This window comes from Gymnoscopelus braueri, assembly GCF_963280865.1.
Source record: "Gymnoscopelus braueri genome assembly, chromosome: 6".
Lineage (NCBI taxonomy): Eukaryota > Metazoa > Chordata > Actinopteri > Myctophiformes > Myctophidae > Gymnoscopelus > Gymnoscopelus braueri.
The window spans coordinates 8,252,596-8,269,820 of record NC_137607.1 but is presented as its reverse complement, the minus strand read 5'-3'; the positions used below and the strand labels follow the sequence as shown (position 1 = coordinate 8,269,820).

The 17,225-nt window shown below is 41.8% G+C and overlaps 1 protein-coding gene across 1 annotated transcript; it reads right to left on the bottom strand.

The window, feature by feature from the left end:
• Positions 1–7,708: 7,708 nt before the first annotated feature.
• LOC308086749 (transcription factor JunD-like) lies at positions 7,709–11,356 on the bottom strand (the record flags this gene model as incomplete). The annotated part of the gene is made up of 4 exons (XM_080430398.1): positions 7,709–7,993; positions 10,253–10,285; positions 10,364–10,645; positions 11,198–11,356. 4 exons carry the CDS (start codon positions 11,354–11,356, stop codon positions 7,709–7,711), a joined length of 759 nt encoding a protein of 252 aa, XP_080286524.1.
• Between the last annotated feature and the right edge of the window lie 5,869 nt (positions 11,357–17,225).

Here is a 17,225-nt window from a genome sequence, read left to right as displayed (position 1 = left end):
GGTTCTTAATGTTCTTAGGGATGATGATAGGGAACATTGTAGCGATAGTATCATGACGAACACTAAGCAGCTTTCAACAAACACATTCCCACTCCCAACGGGTTATTATGTCAACACTTGGTCCAGATATATTTCACATGCTTCGTGTACCATGTTGACCTGAACGAATGATAACCCAATCCATTCCCGAAATAGAACGGCAATGAGTCGGCAGAATAGGACATCGCAGCGCTTGGTGCGGGCACCGAACTCGCCACGGGCAACAAACTCGCCACATGCACTCGCTTGGCGCTCGGCGCGCCTTACGTGGCTCAAGCCCCCTTCAGACGGCGCGCCTGCCTTGTTGTAAACTTGGCAGCAAGGCTGGGCGATATGACTTCAAATCACCATCATTTCAAACCTTTGCCTCGATTTACGATTCATGGACGTGGAAATAGCAGATCTACAAGCTCACAACGCGTATTACTTGTCTTTTTGTGTCGATTCGTTGATACTGTATATAAGAAAAATAATATATATTAAAAAAAAAACTTGCTTCTCGATTATTTTGTTCTAAATAGATTATTGGTTCTAAATATCGGTTTTGATATATTTTCGGTTGCTTGGCCAGCCGCACTTGGCTCCCAACTCGCTGTGTTGGGGTTCCTTGGTCTGTGTCCTGACCAAGCGTCAGTATGTGCCGAGTTGGGAGTGAGAATGGGTTGTCTAACCTGTTCCCATTTCCCACTGGTTTTGACTGTTTCCTTTACTGGTAGAATGTAGAGTTTCAAACCCCCTTCAAACTGTTCTCTCTGCTTTTTAACCATGCTGTCTTCCTTTCTATAAACCATACCTATAAATACCTTTTGAGTCGTATGTGTGGATTGTGATGTATTAACTCCAGGCTTGCAGAAAAATAAAAAAAAAATAAGAAAACATAATGTTAAAGGAAAAGCCAGTGAGTACAAATTTTGAAAACTTATAAGGGTTGCGTTGTATCTACATTAGTTTGGAGGGCTGCTTGTGAATGAATGTGCCGCCCCTGTTACAAAGCAATATATATACACAATGTCAACACACAAAAAGAAATGTCATCGGGCTGGTTTAGAGGTCTTCTACAAGCACGCAGAAATATTTGCCTTTGTCTGGTCTCTGCTAACTGCTTCACGACCCCGTTTTAAACAGCTTAAGATGACAGGCAAGTATGTTTGTGGTTAAATATGTTCCTAACAATCAGAAAGACTGTTCTTTTTTGAAAGTTTTGTACCTCAGGTTTCACGGGCATCGCGTGGCTGGTATGGGCCCTCGCTGCTACTTATAGGATAGTATAATACAACACAACGTCTCTGTCGGACGGAAACCTCATCATGTCCAAAACTGTTACTTTTCAGGATTCAAATGAAGAAATGGCAAAAGTAGCAGATCTACGAGCCTGTGGATCTGCTACTTTTGATGCTCCCCGGCCCGGCAGTCATTTACGAAAAAAAACACAAAACGTTTAAATACGGAGATAAGAGATTTCTGCCCGACAGCAACAATAAGAAACAACATACATCAGATTAGAGGACCACGCTCATTGGCATCATTTCAAATCAACGTGCTCGCCATTGGCGCCAATGGCACACATACAAAAGTAATGATATTATGGACTATAGTTTGACTGTTACGATGACATTGGATTTGGGACGCTACCAGAGTCTGAGCGACAGACAGCAAACGTTCCTCGCTGTGATTCGAGGTCATGTTTTGATCACGTTTTGACGCCATCGCCTGGCTTTCCAAATGCGACGTTTAACTCGGCCTGCGCTGGCGATAAAACACCTGAAGTGTTGCTTTTTGTTTTTGTTTTGTTTTGTTTTGTCAGACTTCTTTTTTAATGTATTTATTGAGCATCCACAGGCCCTGTTCCGCAGAGCACTGTTAACCTGGTTTACAACGATTTGATTTATATTTTGTTTGGTTTTTTTCTATTGTGGGAATGGAACAAATATTATTATGCAGTAATTCATGTCACAATAATAAGGGATCATGGTGTCAAACTGTCAAAATGTGAACATAAAAAAAGAAAAATGAAATTAACTGCTGTACATGTTGTGGAAGAAAAAAAAAAAGACAGAAATAAAGTTTGTGATGTTAAAATATGTCTTGTATTTTTTAATGCTTGAACATTATAAATATAAGTTATAAATCACACATTATGTACATACTGTACACAGACACACATCAGGAGCACCTTCTGTTACCAATAACAACTTAAACCCCAGCGTCCGTATTGTGGGGAAAGCTTTCGCAGAAATTAAGCAGATGGACGAGCGTTGTTGTGAGCTTGTAGATCGGCTATTTTCAGCGAAAGCTTTCCCCACAATAACAGAAAACAGAAAATACACTAGTGTAGAGCCCTGAGGGGCTCCACTCAACACACAACAGGGGACTCCAGCTGTTAAATGCTCTTCAGTTTTAAAGGACACTCGCAAACATTTTCAACCCGGCCTTCCTATTTTGGGTGTGTTGATGATATACACAAAGATTTCCAAACATTAAAACAATTATAATCAAACATTTTCTAAAATGCTCAAACACAGAAAATAGCAGATTTACAAGCTCGCAACGCATCACATCCGACCGTGACATGCTGCGAGCTTGTAGATCAACTATTTAAGGGGCACAACACTGTCGAATGACGGAGCATAAATGAGCATTGACCATGGGGCTCACTTGTTAAATATCTCAATGGGACTTTTTTTTTGACAAATAAAGTTGAAATTAAAAAGAAAACAATCTACATTGTCCAAAATATTTGCTACTGTATCTAATTGTGTTCTTGAGTAATGCATTTGTTATTATAGTGTAATAGTATATAAACTCTTACAGATTATGATCAGAATTTCTGCCATTTCCCATTCAACCAGCAGAGGGCACAAAACTACAAAGAATAACATTGCCTGAAACAACACAGTTCTCCACGTAATACACAGTATTGTATAAATATCCACAATATGTTGCTATTGCATAACAATACAATCACATAACAGATGCAGTCTCCATTACTCCATATGCTGATAGGGAGAGACGTCTGTTGGGTATATGACTGTGAATGCCTCCAGTTGTTTGAAATGGTCTGTTAAGTGTAATTAATTTGTTGATTAAAACAAAACATATATTGTTCAAACGTTATAGATCTATATTCTGATAGTATCCAGAACGTAAGATTCTGATAGTAGAATATAGAGTGTTTGTTCAGTAACAGCGGTCTCCCTGTCTCTCCAGCTCTTTAGTAAACAGAGAATACATTTTCAGGTGGGTTACAAATTTCATCCAATCACATGCAGGAGATATTATTTATCAGCTTGTATTCCAGGTACAATGTTTGCCTGCTCATTTATTTGTTTCAATCAATTCCAATTTCACTTGTTCTATCCTGTATCCTGTATGAGTTCTCTCTCCCGATTGGATGAAATTGGTATCCAGACCTGAACATAATGATCTGTTTATTAAAGAGCTGTGGTAGAGAAATGAGGGGGGGGGGGGCTGTTACTGAACAAACACTCATTACCAATGATTACTATTGGAATAAAGAGCTATTTAACGCTTATTGTAAATAAATAAATAAACAAATAAATAAATAGATACATTGCATAGGCTACACCACCTTTAACAGTTACACATTGATTATTATGTTTTTTTCTACATTTTTGATCCCACAAATTTTTAACCCTTTTTTTCACCCGGTGCCAATTTTCTAAGTGATCCTGGGCGCTGCACTCCCCCCACCAGCCTAGGGAGCCCAGGGCCGAGCTCATGCCTCCTTCAATGCATGAGAGCCCACTGACCTTCTTGTCACCTGACAGAGGGAGTTTCCCCGGGAGGACGTAGCGCTTGGAAGGAACACGTTATTCCAACCGGTTCCTTTCCCCTCCATCAGGCGCCCCGGCTGTCATGGGGGAGGCGGTATAGTGACCAGGATTACTGCATGTTTTTGTGAGGGTATTAACTTAACTACCCTAGGGGACACGGGGAGAACATGCAAAATCCACACAGAGCAGGCCCTTTCGCCAACCCCACCTAGGGTATGGGCGCTGATGACACGGAGAAGACACGCCCCCAGCGCCCTCAGCGTCCACGGCGGGAATCGAACCTAGGAACTTCTAGCTGTGAGGCGACAGCGCTATCGACTGCACCACCATGCCCCCTACACGTTGATTTCTGATGCTCATATAGATGCTCAATATTTTTTGAAGGTTGTTGACAAAATCGACAAAACACAAATGAAACTATAATCGTCTAATCAGATATCTTACATTTCTGTCAAAGTTGTCTGCTGTTAACAGCTTGTGCTAAAATGGAGGAAGCAACGTCGTTAGGTATAGGTTATGTAATATCAAGCAACGTTTATTTGTTTTTTTTGTTGTTGTTGAACAAAACAGCATGTAAAAATGTAGATAAGTGGAGAGCAGTATCGTGCAAGCACAACGAAACAGAAAGGAGACGATAATTCTCATCCTGAGTAAGAAATCACTTGTCTATAAAACCACAGAGTGTAACATGAGTGAATGCAGGCGTCTGTAAACATGACACTTTTGTGTCAGACAAAACCCCTGGGGGTCTCAAGGTCCCAAGGGGTCCTTTGAAAAATCCCTTGTCTGACAAAAGTCCCTTTGTCAGACAATAGAAAGTCAGAAAGAAAGTCCTTTTGTTTCTTTATTCCTTTTTTTTGTCGTTTGTTCCAGGGGGGTCCCCTTGCCAAATGAGGACCATTTCAGCAAACATTTGCCAAAAACAGCGGATCTACAAGCTCAGAACGCGTCAAGATTTTGTATAGACTGAAATACTATGATCTATTTCTATGGAGCCCTGGGGTCAACTGAGTACAGCATAGGGTCACTTTAACGCAATGATTACAATACAAACACTCATGTACAATTATGATTATTATTTAGACAGTTCAACTTAGAACAAAACAAGCCAAACACAGTGTATTGTACCTCATAACAGGTCCATTGTCCCTAGGACAATGGTTCTCAAACCTTTTCATGTCAAGGACCCCCAGATTAATATGTATTTGGCCACGGACCCCCATCTGAAAATAAAACTGTGCCAGGGAACCCCTAGAAGAGAAGATTTGTGTTAAAAAATGACAATTATTCAAAAATGTTCGAACACTTTCCAGATTTTTCAAAAATGATCAAAAATGTACGTAGCTTGTACATCTGCTATTTTTGAATAGCCAATATATAAATGGATAAAGTGGTTAAAAATGATTGTAATGCTACATTAAACTACTTTTGCTGGGGACCCCCCCAAGGACCCCTGGGGGTCCCAAGACCCCACTTTGAGAACCACCTACCTAGAACACAAGTCAGTCAGACTGACTATAGGGACGCTGTGTGCAACAATGACAAATGCAAATGTTCTGACCCAGCTCTAAAAAAATGCACCCTATCACCTCACCTGACAAATCCATGGATATGTTCCATTATTATGTAAAATAGATATGTATTTTTCCAATATAACCAACACACAGCAGGAGGATGTGACACACAGACATCCTCTCTGCATACATTAAATAAATAATTACAATTGTACCCTACATTTCATGTCAGCACCCAATGTAAAACATAAATATAACAACTTATTTTGACAGCATGGCTGCACGTTTGGAAATAAGTTTCATTTTCACATTTTCATTCAGACCACTGTGTTTTTAGCAGTTTGGCCTTTCCTAATCTCTCGAGACAGATACTGATACTGATTTCTTTTTTAAAAATACAATTTTACAAATAGGTTCCCCGATAGGCTCTATGCACAACGGCCATATTGAGTTACACAGTTACACAAATGGCCCAAGGGGCCATTTGGAACCCCCTCAATGAACCCATGAGGGTCCCTGGACCACACTTTGAGACCCACTGGTGTAGCAGAGTGTTTCCAGTGAGCCAACATGCACAATATCAGCACCTTGACTCTGTTTGACCAGAATGGAACAGAGCCTTCATTAGTATCATTGGTAACACCTGCACCTGTGAAGCGCCCCAATTTCTTTCCAATATGCATACAGCCTATCGGGCATTTCCAAAGGTTTCCTGTCTGTGTTTTGTGACTTGATAACAGCTGTGTTTCAGGTGTATTGAGCTGTAAATTTCCCCATCAGTAGTTTCATTTTGATATAATACAAAATAATAATACAAATCCTTTTTTCATTTTCTCTCCTTGTGTGTGGAATGGATCAGTTCATAACGTCCATAAACATTTGACTTCAGTGCACTTTCGTTTTGAGACGCTTTCATTTTGTGCGCTCTCAATAGCTGGTGCTGTAGTATGAGCGAACTGTATGTTGTAATAACTCATGTTTTCATGTAATTGTTATCCAGTGGCTTATAGGGGCTGAGCCGCAGTAAAGGTCTGATCCCAGAATCGTGCCCGGTGCAGAAATGTCCTGTCAGGCTGAGAGACCGACACTGTCATCGATTATTAGTCCACAGATATGCTGGTCTGTTGTTGTGCCAAGATACGTAACCCCGTCAGAATGTGTTGCCCCACCAATATCATGCATATGGGTCAGTTTGGTCTGCCAAATGTTGTATCCCAGTCAGAATGTGTGCTTCCCAATGCATATCAGTAAAAATCTATATTAAGCTTTATATTCAAGGGGGGGGGGGGAAAGAGTACACTGACAATCCCAAAGAAATGTCTCTGCAGGATTAAAATAATGTCAAATCAATCCCTAGATAGATAGATAGATAGATAGATAGATAGATAGATAGATAGATAGATAGATAGATAGATAGATAGATAGATAGATAGATAGATAGATAGATAGATAGATAGATAGATAGATAGATAGATAGATAGATAGATAGAGAGAGAGATAGATAGATAGATAGATAGATAGATAGATAGATAGATAGATAGATAGAAATCCTTAAAACAACAAAAGTGTTAAATCTACATGGCCTTTCAAAACCATGGTTGACTTCCTTGGCTGACATGCATTGTATTGCGGGGAGAACACATTCTGACAAGGATACAACATCTGGCAGAACCTTAGACCCATACAGGCATCATGTCGTCTATGTCGGGTGGTCCAAAACTGTTACTTTTCAGGATTCAAATTCAAAGGTATCAAAAGTAGCAGATCTACAAGCTCGAAACGCGTCGCTTCGCGCCGCGTTTCGAGCTTGTAGATCTGCTACTTTTGATGCTTTCGTGTATGCTCAAGTACAGCCCTGGTCCAGAGCGTTAGTCAGTTCTCTCTAACGCCCTGCCAGGCGCTCGGCTCTGCTCATAGACGAGGAATTCCACTGCCCCGCGAGGGCTCCAACTGTGTAGTAAAAATAAACAAAACCACTTCGCTGCTCACCGAAACAAAGGCTGTTTTGTGTTGTTGAAAGTCTATTTCTCGGAGGTGGGAAGCCTCTCAGCACCCCACCTACTCTGTAAAATACACTTTTTGTGCAGAAAATAAAATATGTCCGCGAGACGGATATTTTTTTTTTTTTGTTACAGTTGGAGCCCTCGCAGGGCAGTGGAATTCCTTGTCTCTGAGCAGAGCCGAGCGCCTGGCAGGGCGTTAGAGAGAACTCACTAACGCTCTGGACCAGGGCTAGCTGCAAGTAGGGCATTCATTTACGAAAAAAAAACACAAAAAGTTTAAACATGGAGATAAGAGGTTTCTGCCCGACAGCGAGGGGGGACCCATTGTGACGGGGGGGGGGTAACTAAGTACCTGCTCTCAGTGGACTGTGACTTGACACCCGCTGTCCACGTGGTTGAGGACCTTCTGCTTGAGGCGGTCCACCTGGTCCCTCAGCAGGCTGGCCGTGGAGCTCAGGTCAGTGTTCTGGTCCTTCAGGCTCTGCACCTTGTCCTCCAGCCTGGAGATCCGCTCCAGCTTGCGCTTGCGGCACTTGGTGGCGGCGATGCGGTTCCGCAGCCGCTTCCGCTCGGCTTTGACGCGCTCCTGGACTTCCGCGCTGACGGGGGACGGAGGAGGGCTGGAGGCGTCGCCGCAGAGACTCTGACGGACAAAGTAATAAAGTACTTTTACTTGAGTGCTGTACTGTATGCAAAAGAAAAATATGTTTGCAGATCTACAAGCTCCCGATGGAAAATCTTAGATTTTTTGGGGGACGTTTTTACATTTTAATACATCAATTCATTTATATGAACCCATTTAGATCTGAGACTGATACTAAAAACGCCTTCTAAATCCTAATACATTTTCTGAAAAACTTCAGATTTTAATACAATTTTATTTATATTTGTATGTTTCTATATAGTATAATGCTATATAATTGCTAGCCTGGTATCCAGCCTGCTTCGCTACGTTCGGCTGACTTTTTTTTCTCTCTTCGCTTCTCAGTCTGGAAAGCCTCCCATTGGAAGGTTTTGCAGAACTACACTGGAACTACATATGTTACGTTGGGCAACGTCGTTGCTGATTGGATGTTGTTCAAACGAATGACGAATCACAACGATCACACTGTTTTTTTGGTCCCGCCCCGCACCACAGACCAATCAGAAGCCACGTTAGGTTTCGAAGCTTTTGGCATGTCCCGCCTCCCTTGGAGATAGGAGGCTTTCCAGACTGAGAAGCGAAGAGAGAAAAAAAAGTCAGCCGAACGTAGCGAAGCAGGCTGGATACCAGGCTATATAATTGCTACATTATAGCAACAGATAATGTTACACAAAGGTGTTCCCGGATTGAAAGGTATAACAATGTAGGTGTTCCAGGTCTAAATGGAAAGGAAATGTACCTTTATACTTTTTTTTAATGCATGTACTTCTGAATACTTAGTAGCCATGGACACATTTTACAGAGCAGCTTTAACTTGCAGTTGAGTAATATTTGACATAATATACATTGAGCAAACTTTCAGAGTCAAGTACCTTGGATGTTTCATCGATTCTGACATTTGTGTATCTCTGACACAAACAAATGGATAATTGAGTAGCCTATACGCCAGTGGTTCTCAAAACAGTTTCATGTCATGGACACCCAAATCAATGTGATGGGGGCCGTGGGCCCCCCATCACATTGAAAACACACTGTGATGTGTGAAAACACACTTCACACATCTCACTGAAAGCACTTCGGACCCCATGAGAGAAGATTTGAGTGAAGAGTTAACCCATTAAGACCTGAGGCCGCGTCTAAAAAAATCAAAATCCTAAAAAAAAAAAATCGGAAAAAAATATAAAAAAAATAATTTTCACGATTTTTCAAAAATAGCAGATCTACAAGCTCGTAGCGCGGCACTCGGTGCCGCGCTATGAGCTTGTATATCTGCTATTTTTGAATAGCCAGAGAAATCTAAAGTGACACAGATGCGCAGGTCTTAAAGGGTTAAAACAAATTATTCCAAATCATTGAAAATCTACAAGCCCCCGACACGTTGGTGACCAAAATCACTGGCCTAGTAGTACGCTGGTTCTCAGCATATGGGGCCCAGGGACCCCCAGGGGTCCTTGATGGTGTAAATGATTGATAGTTAGGAAGTTAGGAACCAAATGGACCCTTTCGGGAGTGTATTTTGGACACTCGCTGTGTGTCCATTATACCCATAAGGGTCCATGTGGTTCCATCTGTACACTCTCAGTACTCTCAGTAATAGTGAGGAGTAGTTCACCCCAAATATTACTTATTTTCTATCAATTACACACCCCCTGAAGCATTGAATTCATGGAGATTTTTTATCGGATTGCAGAATTACAAATTACAGTTACGGTGGTTAAACTGGTTTTACATTAAAGATGGAGTGCCATGATATTTTTCAACCCTAAAACCTGATCATAAGGTATTATTATTATGTAAGGATTTTTTTCAACAAAAAAAAAGTGTACAGTAAGTGTTAAAATGTTGTTTTTATGTAGACACACCCACCAGTGCATTAAGTATACCTGGTTCTCACCTTAGCACCTCCTCCACCACCTTAGCACCACCCACCTGTCCTAGTCCCTCCTCCTCCTCATGCCCACACCTGTTGTGTTATGAAAATGAGGGGGAGGGTGTGGGCTTTGTGATGTCACTAAAGCGCTGTTTCTCTATTGGCACGTTTGACCCTCAAGGTTTCAGCCTCCAGGAAGAAACTCCAAATAGTCAGAGAAGACATAAAACACCATAAAAACACCACCGGGGGGCTTAATGAAGTTCTATCAACCTCATAGACACATGAAAAACAGAAAAAGTGCAAAAACATGGCACCACCTCTTTAACTAATTTAGCTGGAACCCCCACTTTGAGAACCACCGGCTCTATACGTTGTCCTCCACTGACCTGGACGTCGGGGACCGTTTGAGGCTCGTCCATCTTCGTGGTCGGGTGGTGGTGGTGATGATGATGGTGGTGATGATGCTGGTGGGGAGGAGGAGGAGGTGGGAAGGGAACCATGGGGTCCAGCGGAGAGCTGGTCGCGTAGCTGTTCAGGCTGGTGTAGACCGGCGGCAGCTCCGGCAGGACGGCGGCGGCGGTGACGGGAGGAGACGGATCCTCTGGACCCGGCTGAGGCTGCAGGTTGAGCTGGTTCTGCTTGTGGAGGTCCTCCAGGGCTTTGACGAAACCCTCGGCAAACTCCTGCTCCTCGGTCAGCATCTTGTGGTGGTGCTGGTGGTAGAGCAGCTGGGAGGAGAGGCTGCTGCTGTTCTGGACGGATACAGGTCCAGTGGGCACCTATAAACATAGTGGGGCACATATTCAATTTGACTTTCATTTTATTTTTATTTTTTTATGTAAAAATAAAAAATATAGAACAGCCCAAATGTAGGCTTTGGAAAATGGTCCGAGATAATGTATGTACATGATTTGAACATGCACGATCAGACCAAAGCCTTCATTTCAACTTCTTGTTTATGCCCGCACTGGCCATGGGTTTTGTAGCAATTTGTAGCAATTGTAGAAATATTAGTACAGTATAAATGTATATAGAAATATATATTATATGTACCTTATTTGGCCCACCATTTATAAAATAAATGTAAATATTAAATGTAATTAATTAATTAATTCAAATTAAATAAAAAATATTTTTTTTAAATGGGGCCCCACTGTCCTCATTTGATATGTTTGCTCTGTAAAATGTGTACTTGGCTCCTTGCTTTATTCAGAAGCAAAAAGTATATACAAGTACAAAAGTACATTTTCTCTTTAATTTAAATGCATTGGTGTATGCATGTACTACAATGGGGCTTGTAGATCTGCAAACACATTTCTGTCCCGCTTTACCGTCTGGATGATCAGTGTCTCCATGTCCGGAGGAGAAGAGGATGAGGGGGATGAGGACGAGGCCAGCTTCATCACACTCAGATCCGGGGGACTGTCGGTGCCATCCTCTGGAGGACCGTTCTTCGGGTCTTCCACGTTCAAATGAATGTCTTCCTTCATCGTTTGATCATTTTACCTCACCAACCCCCCACTGAACAGCCCCTCTGTCCGTTATCTTCAGTTTATTGAATAGATCCTTCAGATCCGAACGTCTAATATTATATTATTATTAGCCTGCTGTTCTTATTGGTTGTAATGTTTCGCTCAGCCGATGATCTGATCTGTTTCCAACACCTCCAGTTGTGCGTAATGTGCGCGTCCACGCACGCTGCCTACACAGCTTTCACTATACCATTATTATTGCATAATTCCATTATACGTCAGCATGTGGTATTTTTTTTTGTCTTTGATTTTTAGGTTTTAGGCACATCAGGAATGTCCCTGTTGAGAATGGCCTTGGATGAACCTTTTTTTTCCTAATATCTCATTAAGTTTAAAATATTAATAACAAATCGTAATAATAATAATACTAATACTAATACTAATAATAATTTACTTAAAGTAAGAAAAGTAGAAAGTACTCATTATGCAGAATGTCCAATTTCACAAGTTTTCAAATGTATAAAATGTATAAAACATATTTTTGAAAATAGCAGATCTACAAGCTCACAATGCGTTCGACGCATTGTGAACTTGTAGATCTGCTATTTTCATACGGCCAAAATGTATATAGGGCTGAAGTGAGTAATGTATATTGTAATAATAATTAACATCTACGAAGCACTAGTAATAATAATAATAATAATAATAAAAAACAATGAACAATGAACAATAAAACATTTAGCTATTAGTTATCACAACTATGCTAAATATTATAATAGTGTACACGCAATTGTATGATGGGGAACGTCTTCCTATCAGGTCAAATCAAGGCAAAAGTGCACCCCATGCATTGTCTCGCCTCAGCGCAGATTGGGCAGAAAATGTGGTTTCCTCCTCTTGCGTTTGAATAAGGGGAGGTTCTGACTCTGTTGCTATGGAGAGCTGGAGGCTAGAACTGAAAACAGCAGTGGTGGAAAAAGTATTCACATTTTTTACTTAAGTAAAAGTATCAATACAGCAATGTAGGAATACTGTTACAAGTAAAAGTCAGGAATTCAACATTTACTTGAGTAAAATTACAAAAGTATTGGTATGCTACACAGTCTTGTAGATCGGCTATTTTAAAATGACTGAAATGTATAGGGCGGAAGTGGTTAATGTATGTTTTGTAATTAAAAAAAAGGAAATATTCCAGTAAAGTAAAAATACCACAAAAAAAATGACTTAAGTACAGTACTTGAGTAAATGTACTTAGTTACTTTACACCAATGTTCCATTTTTATTTTAACTTTTTACACATTCTTGTGAAATCAATGTTAGGCATAAACCAATCAGTGAATCCTTCTATAGAGTTGTCACTTGTCAACATCATAAAGGCAATATGTTGTGAGAAACTTTTAATAAATTACAAAAAATATATAAAAATGTTCCCATTTCATTTGGTTGTTGAAGTATCTAATGCAGTGGTGTACTAGTGAATGGACCCCAAAATAAGGCCGCGGACCCTCATTTCAAACATATTTTGTGCCAGGGACCCCCAGAAGCAATTTTTTTAAAAATGTTCTCTTAAAAAATTAAAAAAATATATATATTCAAAGATTTACAAAAAACATATTTTTTTTCCGAAAAATAGCAGATCTAGTGCAGCTCAAAGTGACACGCTATATGAGCTCGTATATCTACTACTTTTTAATAGCCAAAGTATAAAATGGTTAAAGTGGTTAAAATGATTGTTCATCAGCTCATAACGTTCAATATAACTATAACGATAACTAATATAACGGTATAGCTATAACTACATCGTTCGCCCTTGTCTTTTGATGCCGCATCCACTTGCGTTAGAAGGAGTTTTAAAACCATATTTTACAGCTACCATATAATATCATATTTGATATAATTCCAGTCAAGGTCGGTTGGCATGAAGGAGTTCAAGTACAGTATGAAGGGAGCTGGAGGCGATGATGAATATTTAGCCTCATGCATATGAAATGAGGGGCTTACGGCACGCTTGGATAATACTGATGAATATTCAAGGTTTGGCTGAACGCTCAAACTAAAGACCAAATCCAGCCGCAGGCGTCTGTGTGTGATGGTGGGCTCTGGAAGAGTCTAGCGTACAGTGGGTTTTTAACCTTTTCTGGATCCGGGCCCATTTGAACATCACAAAAGCGTTCGTGGCCCACCCACATATGACCACCTAAGTGGTCAAGATGGGCAGAGGCCGCGTGTGTTTTCAGAGCATGTTTTTTTTTTTTGTTGAAATGTATTGGAAAATGCCTGGCACAGGATGTCATCCTCTACGCCAGACTCAACACAAACATATTTTTTATCAATCATATTCAAAATACATAAACGTACTATGCACTGCAACCCACCCACTCACAACCCCCACCCCACACCCAAACTCACACACACACACACACACACACACGCACGCACGCACGCGCGCACGCACGTACGTATGCACGCACGCACGCACGCACGCACGCACGCACGCACGCACGTATGCACGCATGCATGCACACACACACACACACACACACAGGTTTCGTGCATTTATAGGTAGACACTGTATCAGGGTGGACTCACTGGACATTTTTCTGATGTTGCACTGTGTGTCGCTCTGGATAAGAGTGTCTGCTGAATGTCTACATGGAAAATCTGACTCTCTGTCTGTCTGTCTGTCTGTCTGTCTGTCTGTCTGTCTGTCTGTCTGTCTGTCTGTCTGTCTGTCTGTCTGTCTGTGTGTCTGTCTGTCTCTTTTGCATCTGTCCTACTTCTAATATGTACTGAAAACTGAATGAAAAACTCGAATCATGTGGATCCGCTTCATCAGGCCAGCCTGTAACATCAGTCTTCTGACATGACATTTGAATATGTATATGTATTTGGCTGAGAACCCCCCCCCCCCCATCTGAAAATGTTTTGCCAGGGATCCAGAAGATTTGAGTAAAAATAAACATTATTCAAATATTTTCAAACATTTGAAATATTTTTCAGAAGCTTGTAGCCTACATCTGCTATTTTTGAATAATAGCCAACGTATAAATGAATAAAGTGGTTAAAACGATTGTGCTGCTGTATTGTCGTCCAAACACTACACACAATGTTCAGTTGTTGCACACACTTCTCCCGTCAAATCTCAAAGCATCAACCTACAACTCACACACATATTCAAATCTCTAAACATTCAGGTCTGGTGAGCAATTTGCAATCAGGACTGCAGCATAAAAGGGCCTTGAGCCGCTGTTATGTTTGGTGAACAATGGAGAACTTTGAAGAGATCGACAACCAGAGAAGGAGAGGGGTAAGAGCGAGAGGAGGAGGAGGAGGAGGACAGGTACTAAATCTATTTGCCTTGTGTACTGTACCAACCCTATCTCCAGAGGACAACGTTCTCTTTGAACGTTTTTGAAATTCCGTGAATAGACACGGAAAAACCCGAAATTCCGTGCATAGCCGCCTCGCATCTCCCCCATTGTGACTAAACCATGACGGAGGCGCGCAGTCACAGGCGAACTGTCACCCGTGAAGGACCACCGAGGGAGCTAAGGCGACCGAGTTGCCGTCCTGAACGGTGTGACGTTCGCCTGTGCCTACTCAGCGCCGTTTGAGTTATGTACCGATAGGCACAGAATCGTAAATTTTGTTGTGGGGACTGCTCTGCTTCCGGGGTTTTCCACCGTGGGACTCGCCGTACATATGCACGCAATTTCGGGGTTTCTAGGCGACTATCCACGGAATGAAGTGCACTGGATCCGTGCAATGTTACGGAGATCTCTGGAGATCAGGCTGGTAATACATATGTGCATATGCATATAAATAGATACAGTGAGCTCACAGCGTTTGTATTTTGCAGGACTGAAAGAGAACCACACCGTGCAGGAAGAACACACACTTTCACAGCCGAACGGGAGACTGAAATTGTAAATATGGTTCTTGAGAACAACGCTATCACACTCCGACAAATACAAAGTAGGATCCTGGCTGACCATGCTACATTCAGGAACATCCAGACCGTCAGCCTCTCTACATTGGACCGTATTCTTCACCAGTGGTGGAAAAAGTATACTCGCATTGTTTAAGTCAAAGTATCAATGCTGCAATGTAGAAATACTCCGTTACAAGTAAAAGTCTGGAATTCACAATTTACTTGAGTAAAAGTACAAAAGTATTCACATTCAAATATACTTAAGTACTGAAAGTAAAAGTACTGCTTTTGTAGAAAATCCCATTTCACAAGTTTCCAAATGTATAAAATTGCTTTGAAAATAGCTGATCTACAAGCTCACAATGCGTCGCGTGACGCGTTGTGAGCTGTGTAGATATCTCAAAATTGTACTTAAGTACAGTACTTGAGTAAATGTACTTAGTTACTTTACACCACTGTTCTTCACAGGAATGCCATGCGGATGAAACGGCTGTACAGGGACCAATGCGGATCGATTACGTTGTCATCTGGGACGATGTGAGTGAGCTTCCACCGGGCTGCTCAAGTGCGTGAGCGGTTCCAGGACCAGACCACATTTTTCCGTTCTATACCTTCCACCGTATTCTCCTTTCCTGAATCCCATTGAGGAGCTTGGAGGTGGAAGGTATATGAACGGAGCCCACAGAGCCGGGTCCCACTGCTCCAGGCCACGGAGTAAGCTTGTGGCGACGTCAGTGTTGAGGCCTGTCAGGGCTTCATGCGGCACTCGAGGCATTTCAATGCTGCTTGGACAGGGAGAACATTGCCTGTGATGTAGATGAGGCCCTCTGGCCAGACAGGAACCGGAGGCGTGATGCCTAAATCATGTAGAGAAATAAAACCTTTTTGACTGCATATGTGTGTGCTGTTTTATGTTTGACTATGAAAAAAGTAGGCCTGCACTGAGTTGTTTTACAAAAGGAGAAATGGCTCATTCTCCAGAGTCATTGTCAATCATATGGTGTGTTCCATTTCCAATTTTGTCCTACAGTGTGCTGTAAATGCTTAGTTGTGTGTACTCAATGAATGGTATGTGTGTGTCATTTCAAAATATGGCTGTGTGTACCAGATGGAGAAAAAAAGTGTTCCATTTTGTGAGATTTGATGGCAAATGAGAGAATACACTATAGCATCACAGATCAGATATGTACAGATTATTGTCTCCTCCAGGGCCAATAATGACACAACTCAACCCTGTAGATACTGTACTGTACTGACTGTTTAACTCAGAGACTGTACAAATGGAACCAAATGGACCCTCACAGCTGTGTTTACCAAAACTAGACCAGTGCTGGAAATTCCCCTTTGGAGTGAGTGTGGACTTATAGAGGCCCTCACCATCATCACAGTTGCACCACCCCTGGCCTAGTCAATGAGAAAATAATAAACAACATTAAAGGAAGAAATATGGTGGTACAAGGTTTTTGGGTCTCCTGGCATGGTTTTGGGTAAACACACGGCGGGCAGCAGCTCAGAGGTAAAAATAGACTGCCCCCCCCCCTCTCCCGAGGGAAGTAATGACGTCTGCAGATGATGACATCAGCAGCAACCAGGAAGCACAAGCATCCACCGGTAAAGACCTCTCTTATAGAGTTCAATGGTAGAGAGAGAGAGAGAGAGTATGTGTGTGTGTGTGTGTGTGTGTGTGTGTGTGTGTCTGGGGACGGTGGGGGGGGGATCAGTGATTGCCATGGCAACACATGCAGAGTGACGCAGGTGAGAGTAGTAGGGATAGAGCCAATTGGTGATTGGATAACCGTGTGTGTGTGTGTGTGTGTGTGTGTGTGTGTGTGTGTGTGTGTGTGTGTGTGTGTGTGCGTGCGTGCGTGCGTGCGTGTTTGGGAGAGAGAGATAGAGAGAGAGAGAGAGAGAGAGAGGGAGAAGGAGAAAGATCGGGGGGAGAGAGAAGGAGAGAGA